The following is a 16,160-nucleotide window of genomic DNA, read 5'->3' as shown; positions in this document are numbered from 1 at the left end:
ACAACTAAATCTTTTGGAATTTTGCTGAAATCTTACTCAACCTCTATTAATTTACATTCATCAAGTGTTTCTTGATCACTTACTCTAATGGCAGCACCAGGGACTGGTAAGACTACATGATCCCCAAAAGGAGCTCACACTCTAGACTGGAAGACAAAAAAGGCAGTCAGCAAATGAGCAGTCAGCAATTATATAAAAGAGCCATAGTCTTGGTGTGGGAAATGTGTACTTATTAAGGCAGTGACTCTCTGAAATAGGAAAATGAATTCGTTACATAGAGGAGGGGGTGTATAAGGAACCAGCAGAATGTATTTTATATATACATATATATATATATACACACACACACGTATATGTGTAAAGATATATATATAGAGAGAGATATATTTATCTATCTGTACATATATTTACTATAAGGAATTGGCTCACATGATTATGGAGGCTGACATGTTCCAAGATTTGCAGCTGGCAAGCTGGAGACCCACAAGAGCTGACGGTATGTAGTTCCAGTGTGAAGGCCAGCAAGCTTGAGACCTAGGAAGAAATGATATTTCCATCTGAGTCCAAAGGCAGGAAAAAACTGGTGTTCCCGCTTGAAGGCCATCAGGCAGGAGGAAGTCCCCCTTACCTGAGGGAGCGTCAGCCTTTTTGTTCTATTCAGGCCTTCAACTGATTGGATGAGGCTCACTCACATTAGGGAGAGTAGCCTGCTTTACTCAGTCTGTTCATTTAAATATTGAACCCATCCAAAAATGCACCTCACAGAAACACCCAGAATAATGTTTGACCAAATATATGGGCACCCTTTGGCCCATAGCAAGTTGACACATAAAATTAACTATCACAAGATGTTAGTACGTGCAAAGGTGGAACAGTGGGGAGAGCATGGCTCATTTGGGCAAATAGTTTGGTATGGCTGACTGGCAATGAGGGCAGCAGAAGTTAAGTTGGAGCTTTAAGTGGGTGCCAGGCTATAAAGGAATTTGTAAATGTGCCTAGGAATTTGGTTTTATCCCAAAGACATTGTGGAGGCATTAACATATGTTTAGCTAATCAATGTTTTAGGAATAACCCAAAACACTTGGAGGCTATATGGTGGATGATTTGGAGTGGGGCAAAACAAGAAACAGGAAGACCAACTTGGTGGCAATTTCAGTCATGCCAGCAGCAAATGATGCAGGCCACCACCTCATTTAAACAAGGCAAATCGTCACTGCCTGTGTAAAACCGTTAAGTATTTATGCTCTTGAGAAGGGTAGCTCCTGGTGCCTTCTATTTGTTTGTTTTATGCCTAATAGAATGTGGACTATAGATTGACCCTGGAAAATTTCTTTTAAAGATAAATTTCTGATACTAATTTGTTTTATTCTCTCTTGCCTATTTATCAATTGCATGTTTGAAAAACTAATTCTACCCTTTTGAGGATTGCAATATGTTTCAGCTAGTGGATGTTTTAGTGTTTATACAACAATAAAAGCTGTGTGAAACAGTTTTGCTTTATGCAAACTATATCTTAATATTGCTTCCATTAAGTAGCCCCAAACCAGAACCAAACAAACAAATGAACAAAGCCTGTCCAACCATAAGTTTTTCTTTTGTGAAATCTTATAAATACAATTCTACGACTTCTGGATTTTTTTTTTATAACCATGAGGCTTTCTGTTCTGTTATATGTGATTCATACTTGTTGGGGGAAATTTTTTAAAAGGTGGAACTAGGAGTTGCAAATAGATAAGGGAGATTAAGTGGATAACAGAGAGGAACAGAGATTTTATAGTCGAACATTGGGGTTATAGAACCTGTGTCAGGGGCGCTGATGGCATTGTTTGGGGCCTGGCTCTTTTAAACTGAGGAAGTGAGTGTAAACCACTGTGTCACATAGTCAGGAAGTCATTGACTTTTTGGATAGATCTCTGTTCTCCCAAGTAGGGTGTACTCTCACCAGAGGTGCCAAAACAACTCAGAGGATAACGGAAGGATTTACTGGAATATTCGCTTTTGTATGAAATATTTCACGTGGATTAACATTGACACCCTTGCTCAGTTTGTACGTCAAGTGGCCATGTGTCACAGATGGTATGCAAGGTACCCTGAGGGATTCCTGCAATGAACTAAAAATTGAAGATACATAATGCAGTTGTATGTGGATAGTAAGAGAATGTCATAAACCAGTAGCAGCTAGCTCAAGCTCTGTGTCAGCTACATTATAAGGCAAAAACAATGACTACTTAACAAGATCTGGTAAGACATTGGTAAAAACAAATTTAAGCAGGCTATTTGGAATATGGATTTATATCAACTGTTTAAATAATAAAGGTTATCCCCAGGGTGTGTCGTGACTTGCAGTATTAGCTTATGATAGCGTGGTTACCTATCAACAGCCATTTTCTACTGACTCCATCTTTGCTGACAGAATTCTGATTTTGTTTGGGAAATCACTACCCATATAGCCATGTATAATAGGGATTCATTCCTGGTCGGTCTAAGTCAGCATTGGTGCTCTCACTCCTCTTACTGTTGACCATTTTACACATGAGCCTGTTCATGACCCATTGCTTGCCAATGGATCTGGATTTAAAGTCTACCAGGGAGCTTTTGGGAGAAGCTTTCTCAGTATAAAAAGAGTTACATGATCGGAAAAGTCATATGACACTTATTTTGGCATTTTACAAAAATTCATTTATCTTAATAATCTTTAGATACCTCTTTTGAGGTTTAAAAAATATATATTAGTACAGTAATACCATATGCATATAATCTGTTAATAAGTATGTGCACACTGGTAGTATGTGCTTAAAACTTTTTTTTACTAATAGGGTGCTTGATCAAAAAAGTTTGACTTTTACCAGGATAGAGGGCCAGACACTGAAAAAATTGATCTTAAAATGCATATGGTCTACTATAAAGAAAAAAATTACAAGCATCTTGTTGAATCTAAATGAAATGAAGTTTGGAAAATACTCTAATGAGAAAATGGAGATTAATTACTCATTTAACATAAATTATTTCATTGAATAAATATTTCAAGTATTTATTTGACAAGAACTCTTTTAGGCACTGAAGATACCAGCAGTGAGGAAGAAGTCCTTGCTTTTGTGGACTTTACATTTTAGTGGTGAGTCAGGGAGACAGACAAAAACAAATAAATATATATGTCAGATATTGGTAAGTGCTAAGAAAAAATTCAGGATAATGGAAAGAGTAATGAGGGAAGGAATGCTGTTTTAGAAAGAGTGCATTGGGAAGACCTTCCTGGTAAATTGGCATTTGCACAGAGATGTGAAAGAGTGAACCACATGGAGGTCTAGGTGGGGAGGGTTCTAGTCAGAGGGACAGCAAATCCAATGGTCCAGAGGCAGAAGCACACTTGGTATATTCTAGGAAAAGCAAAGGAACCATTTCACTGAGATGGGGAATACTGGAAGAAAAGTGAATTTGCGAGGAAGAAAATCAAATGTTCAACTTTGGATGTTATAACAGGTAGGAATTATAATGGGCTGCTAGTAACAGAAACCCAAACTAAACACATAGGCTTTTTTTTCTTTTCCTCTCTCATATAGAAAAAAAATTGAAGGTAAGCAGGCTGGGACGTTTGTGACTTAACAAAGTCATCAGAATCCCATGTTCTTCTTTTTTTTTTTTTTTTTTTTTTTTTTTTTTGCTGTACGCAGGCCTCTCCGGAGCACAGGCTCCGGACGCACAGGCCCAGCGGCCACGGCCCACGGGCCCAGCCGCTCCGCGGCACGCGGGATCCTCCCGGACCGGACACGAACCCGCGTCCCCTGCATTGGCAGGCGGACTCTCAACCACTGCGCCACCAGGGAAGCCCCCCATGTTATTCTTTACTATCCTTAGCATGTGGTTTCCATCTTCAGAGTCATCATATGGTCTAATGTGGCTGCTACATCTCCAGCTTTCACATCTGTGCTACGGAAACAAAGTAGAATAATGGAAAGTAGGGCAAAAAGGACCCATGCCAGCTCTATGTCATTCTCTAGAGAGCTTGCTTATATGTCATTATTTACTCTGAATTGCAAAGGAGTCTAGGAAATGTGGTATTATAACTGGGCATATTGCTATCTAGAATAAAATTGGAGTCCTAAGGAAAGGGGGCTGATAGGTATTAGGAGAGCAACTAAGCAGCCTGTGCCGTTGTCCTACTAAATTTGGGGTGCCTACTAGATGTCCAAGTGGAAGAGTTAGGGAAGCAGTGTAGTATATCTTTGATATGTAAATTATTATCTGCCTTTCCTTTATATTGCGTTATCTTTAATTTTACTGTATAAAATATTTATTAGATCTTTCATTGTGCCCTTAGTCCCCCTAATTCTATTTTCCCTATTAAGGTTTTAATTTTCTCAACCCCAAATTCTTCTCACACAGGAAGACAATTTATATAACTGAAGTGTGACTAATCGTCTTAACTTTTATTTGCTTTTCGTTTTCTTATTTTTAGCCATGGCCCGAAGACGCTCTTGAACTTGTAGCTGTGAAATTCTTAGAAACACTGGAGCTTACTGAAGTTGAACGACGAGAGATAGTTCCAATCTGCAAACACTTTCACACTTCCATTATGCATCTTTCAGAAAGGTTAATATTAATAAATTTTACAATAATGCCTTGTATTTTAAAGCATCTTTTTTTGTGAAAGCCCAAAATTTTAATAAGATTTCTATGGCTTCTAAGTCTCTCCAATCATTTAATTAGTTAAGACTTGTAAGTAATAGAAAGCTACTTGATCTAGGTTTCACAAAGAGAGGAATTTATTACAAAGATACAGGGATACCTTACAAAGTTTAAGGGAAAGAATACAGCTGTATCTTAGAAGTGACTGGAAGCAGGAGTTAAAAAGCCACCACAAACCCAGAAATGCTTTTTCTCTGTTTCTCATCCCTGTTTCTCTTGGGGCATCTGCTTTCTTCTTTCTCTTTACAGACTGAACTTTTTACTTCCCAGTATATATGGAGGAAACTGTGTGCCTCTCGATTCTCAATTTTACTTCTTGCAATTCCAGCTGTAGCAGAGATTGATTGGCTGTTTCCAGCTCTCTATTCCCAATTTATTCCAAAATATGATTAGCCTTGTTTGTGTCCAGTGCCCAATCCTGCTCTGATCTGCTGTGGTTATGGTGGCAGGTTTCACAGAACAAACATTGCTCTTGGGGCACTGGTTGGAAGTTCTCAGACAAGGAGGGAGATGGTTGGTGGGCTGTGGATGCCTTAAAAGTATAAGTTTTACCTCTGTTCATCTCTGAGATCCTCATTTCAAAGATGCTCATAGTATATTGCCAGAGTTTTACAGCCAGCTAGCATGTTTGGCTTGGACAGTTAACACCAATCAGTGGGCTCTAGTCTACATACTTGCTGTGAAACATCATTGCATCCATTGTTTTTATGTGTATGGGTAGTAGTCTCATATTTCTGGCCAAACCCTGTTCAACCAACATGTGACACGTGTGTAAGGAATGATGACTCATTCTTGCTATGCTATCTGCAGTCCCCTTTCCTACTATACTTTTGTACAGTATCTTGGGTCTCTTAGATCCTCCTGGCATATGAAACATGTAAAAAGACCTACCTATATCTTTCTTGCTATAGTTCTCTTTTGAGACATATCTTTGTTGATTTGTGCTTTTTAACTACACCATTGATATTTTGTAGACAAGAAATTAGGAAATGGTTCTGTGTAAAATTCTAGGATTTTGTAAACTTCAAGTATTCAGCAGCCTCTGAATAAAATTAACCTTTATTCTTAAATGTTTGTTGTTAATGCTATGTCGAATTTACTTCTTACTCTGTAAAACCCATTACTTATAGTAAGATATGCTATCTGCCTCTCTTTTAGGTTCTTGCACACATTAGGACGACATAACTATGTTACTGCTACTTCTTACCTTGAACTTATTGCCTCATTTCGACAGCTTTTGACTAAGAGGCAACAAGCTGTAATGGAAGCAAAACAGCGATATGTGAATGGACTTGACAAATTAGCTTTTGCTGAGTCTCAGGTAAATTTGAGGAGCTGCTCAAATGGTAATACATAATGGGAAATAGAAGAGCTATAATTTATTGAGAATATATTATGTGCCAGGTACTGTGTTATGTGCTTCATGTGCATCCCTTCAATTATTCCTCATAACAACTCCATGAGGTAGACACTTTTATGATCCTTATTTTACAGATGAGTAAAGTGAATTTTACAGAAGTTCACTGAGTTTCCCAGACCACACAGACTCAAATACACCCAGTTTTATTCTTAATTTTTTGGCATTTGGAGAGAATATAATGTCAGGGTTGACTTTTTATTGTAATAGCTGGTTAAATATAAGATTGGGTTTTTTTTTAAATGAGTCAAGTGCTAGTAATACTTATTAGTATTATTTCAACATAGGCAACAGAGTGTTGGGGTGGTCTGGACGCACTGTATACCAGGCACGTAGTATAATAAGGATAGCCCGAGCTGCCACCTTTTTTCTACCTGATTTTCTTCCTCAACAACTGCATTCTTCCACTGTCCTGTCATACTCAAGGAAGATAAAGTCTTTTGTGAAGAAAACTAGCCACACTCTCATGGTTTTGTTTATCATGTAAAGAACTGGAAAAAAAAAGTTAAGGTTTACTGTCCCCAGTACCTTATGATACATTTAAGTTTCAATTTTCTCTGTTTGGCTTCCATAGCTATTGTAGTTATGAAAACTAATGACAAATTGTTTACTTAGGTTGGTGAAATGAAAATAGAGCTTGTTCAGTTACAGCCCAAATTGGAGGAAGCTAAAATTGAAAACGCACATATGATGCAGGTAAAGTATCCTGAATTTTTAAAAACTGATGTCAGAGGACAATTGAAATATGTAAAATCAGCCTTGAAAATAAGCCTTAATTTTTTTGCCACTAGATCTTAGGGATGTTACCCTTTTCAGTTGACTCATTGGGTTCCGTGTGGTTTCTGTTGTTTTTGAAGAGAGATGGGGAGCCCATTACCAAATTAGGTCACGTGTATTTACATTTCTCCTCATTTTATCCTTCAAAATGATATGTCGGATTCCCTAATCTTCAAATGTTCTTTTGTCTCTAGGATAGAGAAAGCATTAGGATGTTTAAGGAAATGTCTTTATTTCTTTCTTTCTTTTCTTTAGATTATTGAGAAAGAATCTGCACAAGTGGAAGCAAAAAGAGAGTTTGTGAAATTTGATGAAGAGATAGCCAGCGGAAAGGCTGAAGAAGCCCAAGCTCTGAAAAATGAGTGTGAAAGTGATCTAGCTGAGGCGATTCCAGCTTTGGAAGCAGCTCTGTCTGCACTGGATACACTAAAGGCGAGTGTTTGAATTAGCTTGTGTTTCATCAACAAAGTAAAACTGCGTAGAGACACTTGGTTAATTCGGTGTAGTTCACTTTCAGTGGGTGGTATTATATTTTTTTTGTCCAGTCAAATGAAACTTGACTCTTAACAATTCCTTTTTGCTATACTGTTATCTTATATTTTTTGCTTTTCATATATTATTTATAATTTTCATTCAGGATATTCCAGTGGGAATGGAATAATCTCCAAGAGGCCACAGTGGTTCTGTACATGGACCAGGAGGCATATGTTAAATAGAATGTTGAGCTACCTTTCTGCAGCCTTCTGGACATGCATGTACAGCAAAACCTAAAGATCATTTCCAATATAGATGTGGGTCACACCTGTCTGCATTACACTATGTTGTGTATGACTCTACAGGGTCTTTAGGCAAAACCAGAATAACCTCACCAAACAGAGCAGAGAGACCAGCTTCTGTTGACTAGGGAGGCCCAGTGTAGTATGGAAGTTCAGGATATTCAGACCCCATTCTTTGCCTTTTTTCCTAATCAATGCCCTAACTCAGGGGTCCCCAGCCCCCAGGCCGTAGACCGCTACTGGTCCGCAGCCTGTTAGGAATGTGGCCGCACAGCAGAAGGTGAGCGGCGGGCAGGCGAAGCTTCATCTGCCAATCTGCGTCGGTCGCATTACCGCCTGAACCATGGCTTGCAGTATCAACTGAACCATCCCCCGGCCACCCTCCACCCCCCATCTGTGGAAAAATAGTCTTCCATGAAACTGGTCTCCGGTGCCAGAAAGTTTAGGGACCGCTACAACTTTCACATAAGATACCTGACAAGATGGTGAGCTCAACCTATCAGTAATTCAGCATCTTCAGGATCAAACTCTATATCTGATTTTCAGTTATATCAGACTTGTAGTTGTAAGACTTAAGATTGTGTTAGGTCATTTATATTTAGAAACTGTCACTGTGCTGTGAACCAGGAATTTAACCAGAATTTTAATATTAAAATTCTGAGCTTATTATTTTCTTCATGTCTGCTCTCTGTCACATTTAAAAGCCACATTCTACCCAGTAGTCTTTCTTCATTCTCTCCTTAGACATTTATCACAGGAGCCAATCATTTTGACAAAGTTTGTTTTTAATAGACACTCCATTCTAGACGACCATGAGCATGAATTTAGGTAACTGTTATCACTGTGTACCATGCACTTTCAGTACTGTATCCTCTAATACTCACAGGATTCTTGATGCCTTTAAACACCACCAGTTCAAGTTATCAGTATCAGGTTTCCCTTTCAGTTGTTTGTACCCTTCCTAGTATCAAGTACTGTATTATAGAAAAGAGTTAGGGTTCAGTTGCAGAGAAGTGAATTGACTATTTAGTGTTAGCAGAGATTCTTTAGGGAATTTTATAAATAAATTACAGAATTCTTGGAAGAGCTAAGTAAATAGGTTCTAGGCTGAGCTGCCAGGAATGACTCACAAAGCCAAACTGAGGCACTAATCTACCAGAGGAATGATCCCTCTGAGTTGGAAGCCTGCAGAGCCTTCTTACAGAGCCATATTGCCTCCACCATAATCCATATCAGCAAAACAGATGCCTCGTGCCCTGCAAGTCTCCTCACTTATTCATTCTGAATTCTAGTATCACTCAAGTGATCTGATGGTAGGACCTAACGACCTCCCACAACTCTAGCTGCATGGGAAACTAAGATAAATTTTTAGCTTTCCAGCAATTGCAAGGGAAGTCAGAAGGATACTGGAGTGGATAATAACTAACTGAATCAGTTGTGTCTGTCGTAATAATATATACCTTTTTAGAAAATAAGTTTGGAATTGGAACTTACCTCTTCTTTCATTTTTGGCGGGTAAAGCTAACATGTAAGCAAATATAGAATTAAGTCTTTATTTAACTTAGGGTTATTAACGTGGATTCCATGTGTGGGCTTGGCATGTGACTATATAAAAATTTTGTGCATGTGCGCAAAAATATTTTCTCTGGAAGATTCTTAGCTGTCACCATATTCTCATAAGGACCTATGAACTCTCAAACACTTGGGAACCATTGGTTTACTGTACTTAAGTTCTCTTTTGTTAATTCTTTCATAACCATGCAAAGCAAAAAACAATTAGTTTCAAATGAAAATTTATGCTTTTATTATTCTCCAACATTATTTTTGAAACTCTTATTATTTAAAAGTAGGCTATTCTGAAGATACCCTGTTTTCTTTTTATTTAGCCAGCTGACATTACAATTGTGAAGTCAATGAAGAATCCTCCATCTGGTGTTAAACTAGTTATGGCAGCTGTTTGTGTTATGAAAGATATAAAACCAGAAAAAGTTTCGGATCCTTCAGGAACTGGAGGCAAGGTAATAACTAGACACAGATTTATATCATATTCATGAATGTACAGAACACTGTACAGCAACTATTATCAAATTAAATGTCAACAGTACCCAGTTCAGGGAAGACATATTGTTTTTCAGATTATATGTATCCTAGATAAAGCTAAGGCAGTATAGCATCAGAAAAATGTAGTTCCGGTTGTTTCCATCTCCTTTTCTGTCTATGCAGAATTCCCCACTGTCATGGGGTGGGGTTGAATGAACAGTGAGGCACCTGTGCTTTTCCAGCTAAGAGTCTCAAGAACGTGATATGGTTATATAGGTGTTTCTGAGCATTCCAAAAATTCTACTGTTAAGCAGTAGAGTGACGCTGTTAAAAGCATTTGCTCTGGAGCCAGAATGTCTATATTCAGAAATTCTGACCCTCCTAGCAATGTGACCCCGGGGACGATGCTTAACCTCTGTGGAACTCTGTAAAAAGAGGATTGTCATAGTACCTGCCTCACAAAGTTAATGCAAGGATTAGATTAGTTAATACATATAAAGCTCTTACGTATAAGGCCTTATAAACAGTAACCTGTTTATAATAATAAATATTACACATTTATTACTAAATGTTAGTTGTTGTTATTACAATTATTATTCAAAGGTATCTCCCTTAAAAAAGATGGTGTAACATCTATCCTAAACTAAATTTATAGACTTATTTTCTTTTCAGGTTTTTACAATACCTAGGTTTGAATTCCTGAATTGGAGAATTGGGATTTTTTTTTTTGGCCATTCTATCCTTCGTTGACATAATAAAGATAAAGAAAATAAATAGGCTCTTACCTTAACAAGTTATTCTCACGCACACACAGATAGACATACACATACACCCCATCAGGCTTCTGAAATTAATAAAAAGAATGTTCAGCTACTTATTTAACACCTTTTATTAGCACAAGTACCATGTGCTTTATCTTATAACTGACAGAGCAGTGTATAATCTTTGTCTTTCTGCTTTCTCTTCTCTATTCCACTTGGGAAGTCTAGGTAGGTGAGGAGATTTTCTATAAGAAAAATATTTGCTACCTGTTTTAGTCCATTTGGGCTACTATAACAAGTTACCACAGATAGGGGTGGCTTATATACAACAAAAATTTATTTCTCACACTTCTGGAGGCTGGGAAGTCCAAAATCAAGACTACAGTAGATTCAGTGTCTGGTGAGGGTTCACTTCCCGATTTATAGACTACCATCTCTTTGTTGTGTCCTCACATAGTGGATGGGTGAGGGACCTCTCTGAGGTCTATTTCTCACACCAAAGACCACCTCCCAAAGACCCCACCTCCAAATACTATTACACTGGGGAGTAGGCTTCAGCATACGAATTTGGGGAAAGGACACAAACTTTCAGTCTATGGCACTACCTTTCTGGTTTGAAAGTCAAGATTAATGGAAAATAAAAGTTGAAATTAAAAAAATATATTTTCTTATATGAAAATTGTGATGGTGTTTATACCAGCTGCTTTTCTTAAGTTTTCTAAAGAGAAATAATCATATCTTTTGCCTTCTAATGTTTAATTTTTAATAATAAAGTCAATATATAAGTTCATATACATATTTTAAATATTTGATATGTTTAACATGTTCTCAGGGAGAGAAGTCTCTTTATTTCATTTCCAAGGAGATGTAGGTTTATATTTTGAAAGTACAGTGTATAGTTTCTCTGGATTAATGTATCTTAAACCTCAAGAAGAAAGTTTTATATCAAGCATATTTAATTGCACATCTAATAAGTTTCCATAAATTTTATTTATAGATATTGGATTACTGGGGACCTAGCAAAAAACTTCTGGGAGATATGAATTTCCTAAGAGATTTGAGAGAATATGACAAGGACAACATTCCGGTGAGTTTCATTGGATTTTTTCTACAAATGTAATTTTGCCAAGATGTATAAAATCTTTAACATTTTGCAATATTATATAAAACATAAGAAGATAGTCTGTCTTTAGAATTAAGATAATAAATAAATGAATATTATTTATTAATGACTATTATGAATTCTCATAATACATAAAACCTCTCCTCTTTCAGACCATCAAAAGTCATTGAATAAATTACTGTTTTAGTGTATTATTGACATGAAAGAGTTCTTCAAGTGCCTTATAATAGTTTATTTCTTAATAAATTGGATATACAAATTTGTGAGGTAAAAAAGTATAGTTGTTTTTCATCCAAACTTCTATTTATTTATGTTTAATTGTTCTTCCTTATTTCCATATGTTTTCCCAAACTACACAAGTCTTTTAATTTTTTTGGAAGAAATACCTTGTTTCACTATCTGTAATAAGTTTGCATATTTTGCTCACAAATATGACTGCTACAATTATGCTTATTTTAAAAATATCTCAAAGTACTCACCTTGGTTTTTAAAGGCAACATAACTTTTTTATATACTTTTTTTTTTTACTGTGTATGATTAATTTTTCATCTATGGTTGCGTGATATATGTTGAAATCTTAAGATCTAAATCTTTGTTTTATAGGTGACTGTTATGCAGAAGATTCGTGGTGAATACTTAACAAACCCTGAATTTGATCCCCCTAAGGTTGCTAAAGCTTCCTCTGCAGCTGAGGGTCTGTGTAAGTGGATCATGGCTATGGAAGTGTATGACCGAGTTGCAAAGGTATTTTGAGGATCAGCGCATCCATTTTGTATTGAAATATTCCCATAAGTTAAAATTTATGCCGATATTTACTAGTTAAGAAGTTCCTAAAAGTGATACCACAAAGAATTTGTCCTGCTGCAGCATAATCATCAGACATTAACTGAGTATCTAGTACATGAAGAGAATACTTATGTGTGACATAACCTGTTTGGGACTAGTGTAAGTGAGAGCAGGGATGATCACTGGAGTTGGCCAGACTGACCTATAGCTACAGGGACCTGGGGCAAAAGAGAATTAAGTTTTATGAGGGGACTGCAGAAACAAAGAAAAATCCAAAACACCAAGGGCAAAGTGGCAGATTAAAATCTTGATGCAAAGGTCAGAAGTAAGAAATTCCAGTAGGGTTAAGAGGCAGAGCGTGGAATCAAGCCATGGCATGCAGTGATAGGGAGTCTTTTTTGGAGTACCCACTGAGGCCAAATTCCTGGGAGAGCAGAGAATGGTTAAGAGCATTTTGTAAATTTGACTAGCAAAGGACCAAGGAAACACTGGCCTTGTCCTCAGGAGCTTGCAGAATTCTATCAAGGGGAGCAGGAAATATAAATAAAAATACCCATGGAAATACATGATAGCATGTGTTTAGAACAACCTCAGAGTGTAGGATGAGTGATCAGGCTGTAATGATTGAGAAGATATTCTTAATAAGGTATATGTACCTGTAGAGAGGTACAGACTGTGACTGTAAATTTCAGGGGAGTAGACCTTTATACACCTGTTAAAGAAATAAAATTAATTTTTTTAATAAATTCACTTTATTTTTATTTATTTTTGGCTGCGTGCAGGCTCTCTGTAGTTGCGGCGAGTGGGGGCTACTCTTTGTTGCGGTGCGCAGGCTTCTCACTGCGGTGGCTTCTCTTGTTGTGGCACATGGGCTCAGTAGTTGTGGCTCATGGGCTCTAGAGTGCAGGCTCAGCAGCTGTGGCGCACAGGCCTAGTTGCTCCGTGGCATGTGGGATCTTCCTGGACCAGGGCTCGAACCCATGTACCCTGCATTGGCAGGCAGATTCTTAACCACAGCGCCACCAGGGAAGCCCTAAAATTAATTTTAATGGATGTTCTTCCATTTGAACATCTCGTCCCTCCCCATAGTAATCTCAGCAGGTCGGCAAGCTCTCAACTCAGCTAATTAACACATGTGGAATCTTCTGGATCCTTTCTATAAAGCTGAGAATCTAAGGTATTCAGGTTGTTTTCTGACTTTCCACTCTACACCTCCACACTGCTATTTTAATTCTGATGCACCTGTCTCATGTTTTTATGGAGGGGTTGAAGGGAGATATCCAGCAAGGTCTTCTCCAAAGTCCAAAGTAGAAAGTGGAGCTTCCTAATTCAATATCTGATCCTTTTATTATTGTTATTTTTTTGTCTGCACTGGGTCTTGGTTGCTGTGTGCAGGCTTTCTCTAATTGCAGTGAGCGGGGGCTACTATTCGTTGCAGTTCACAGGCTTCTCATTGCAGTGGCTTCTCTTGTTGCGGGGCCGGGGCTCTAGGCACACAGGCTTCAGTACTTGTGGTTCCTGAGCTCTAGAGCGCAGACTCAGTAGTTGTGGTGCGGCTTAGTTGCTCTGTGGCATTTGGGATCTTTCCAGACCAGGGCTCGAACCTGTGTCCCCTACATTGGCAGGAAGATTCTTTTTTTTTTTTTTTGCAGTACGCGGGCCTGTCACTGCTGTGGCCTCTCCCGTTGCGGAGCGCAGGCTCAGCGGCCATGGCTCACGGGCCTAGCCGCTCCGCGGCATGTGGGATCTTCCTGGTCTGGGGCACGAACCCGTGTCCCCTGCATCGGCAGGCGGACTCTCAACCACTGCGCCACCAGGGGAGCCTGGCAGGAGGATTCTTAACCACTGCACTACCAGGGGAGCCCCAATATCCGATTCTTTGCCTCACTCTTCCTCTTACCCTTCAGCTCATTCACGGCAATGTACCAGAAGACTTAGGTCTCCCTTCTTTCAAATGGACATATACTCTCTTTGGTCATCTTGTAAATTCCTTCTACTGGTGGCTTAGAGTACACTCTGATCAAGTTGGCCAAACCCATTCTTGATATATTAATACTAATGAGCATAATAAAATAAGAAATTTAGAAAATTCTTTTTCTCTCAACAAAGTGTCACTTTTCAAGATTTGTTGAGGAAAATTCAGTTTTGATAGTGAAGCTGAACACCGAGACTTTATTTCTCTTTGTATTACTGCTACTGTCTTAATCCCCTCAAAGCAAATGTAAGCCTCACCTGACTGGGAAGACATTGAGAATTTCCAAGCTGACTTGGAAATGGCAAAAAAAAAAAAAAAAAAAAAAAAGCACTTTCATGTATTTTTAAGCATTTGTAACTTCTGTTACTTGTTTTTCTATTTTTTTTGCAGCAGTTGAATGACAGCTTCTCATTATTTTGAGATATTTTGCTATATATTATGCTATTCTTGCTACATATTATGACATTTTATTAGTCCAGAATAACTTGCCTATTTTATAGATAACTGTTTGCTAGTCCAGAATGATTTTATATATTTTATAAGACATAGAAATATATTTTACTTTTCTGCATATAAAAATATGATGTAAGATTTAAGGCATTTAAAATTTGTATAATTCATTGTTATAAGTGATAAATGTATTTATAATCATAAATAAACATTTAAAATTCATAATATCTATAAGGATTATGTCGATTGTCAGTTTTATATAGTACACATTATAGCTGCATATATTGTTCCCAAACAGGTAGTGGCTCCTAAGAAAGCCCGCTTAACAGAAGCTCAGAAGTCCTTAGCTGAGACAATGGAGCTTTTGAATCAGAAGAGAGCAGAACTAGCAGAAGTAGAACATCATCTGGAAAATTTACAAGCAACATTTCTTGAGAAAACTGAGGAAAAGGCTCGTTTAGAAGACCAGGTGGAACTCTGTGCTAAGAAACTTGAAAGAGCCTCAAAACTAATTGGAGGATTAGGTGGAGAAAAATCAAGGTCAGATTTCTACTCCTTTTAACAATATTTTACAAGGTCGGGCTTGAATATGTGACTTTCTTTGGGTATTTATTATGATTACTGATTTTTAAATGGCTGGTTGAGATTGTGGGACTTTCTATAAAGCACCTGGCTAAGCTTCTTCTAACAGAATATCAATGTCAAGGATGGTGTTTGCAACTTGCTTTCAAATGTTAAAAAAGAGAGAGAGAGAGAGAGAAAGAAGCAAATAAAACAAATGATAATTTTTAAGTGGTGAGTATGTGGGTGATCATTGTGCAATTCTTTCCAATTTTATGTATGTTAAAATTTTTAATAATAAAATGGGAGGGAGTAGTGGATATATGGTTCATTTTGTTAAATTTATTTCGGATAACTGACTTGATATAACAAAGCCAGTTAGCTTTATTTTAATCTACTTATTTGTACTGGCCAGCCAACTATCATAGTTATTAACTACATTTGTTGAATGAATAGCATGATAAAGTTACATACTTTTGACAATACTTTGTAAGGTAGATTGGATGGTTTTGTAATGCACTTTTTATTGTAAAGGTTTCATTAAATGCAAAAAAATATCAACCTTAGTATGTCAGCTGCTATACAACTTAAATGTAATTTTTGGTAATGAATTGCAAATGTTCCTATGTTTTTCAGGAACAAATAGCAGGGCCACCAGACCAAATCATCCTGATTAAAATTATTAGACAAAATGCTGGTGGTTTTTTTGTTTTGCTTATTCTGAAAGAACAAGTCGTGTAAGAAATGCCTAATATTCTAATCAAAGGTAGATTATCATTTGTATAACATAGATATATATTATAGCATG

At 37.4% G+C, this 16,160-nt stretch overlaps 1 protein-coding gene across 1 annotated transcript in view; it reads left to right on the top strand.

The window, feature by feature from the left end:
- DNAH12 (dynein axonemal heavy chain 12) overlaps nt 1–16,160 on the top strand; it is a gene marked incomplete at its 3' end in the record, with an annotated part of 229,017 nt that overhangs the window by 164,685 nt on the left and 48,172 nt on the right. The window contains exons 47-54 of the mRNA XM_079935786.1: nt 4,457–4,590; nt 5,845–6,007; nt 6,719–6,799; nt 7,136–7,316; nt 9,547–9,674; nt 11,455–11,544; nt 12,184–12,324; nt 15,090–15,331. Coding sequence (XP_079791912.1) covers nt 4,457–4,590; nt 5,845–6,007; nt 6,719–6,799; nt 7,136–7,316; nt 9,547–9,674; nt 11,455–11,544; nt 12,184–12,324; nt 15,090–15,331 — 1,160 coding nt within the window. The remainder of the gene's footprint in view (nt 1–4,456; nt 4,591–5,844; nt 6,008–6,718; nt 6,800–7,135; nt 7,317–9,546; nt 9,675–11,454; nt 11,545–12,183; nt 12,325–15,089; nt 15,332–16,160) is intronic.

The sequence above is a fragment of the Stenella coeruleoalba genome (assembly GCF_951394435.1).
Source record: "Stenella coeruleoalba genome assembly, chromosome: 10".
Taxonomy (NCBI): Eukaryota; Metazoa; Chordata; class Mammalia; order Artiodactyla; family Delphinidae; genus Stenella; species Stenella coeruleoalba.
The sequence above is the reverse complement of the archived record's forward strand: the minus strand, read 5'-3'. Positions and strand labels throughout refer to the sequence as shown.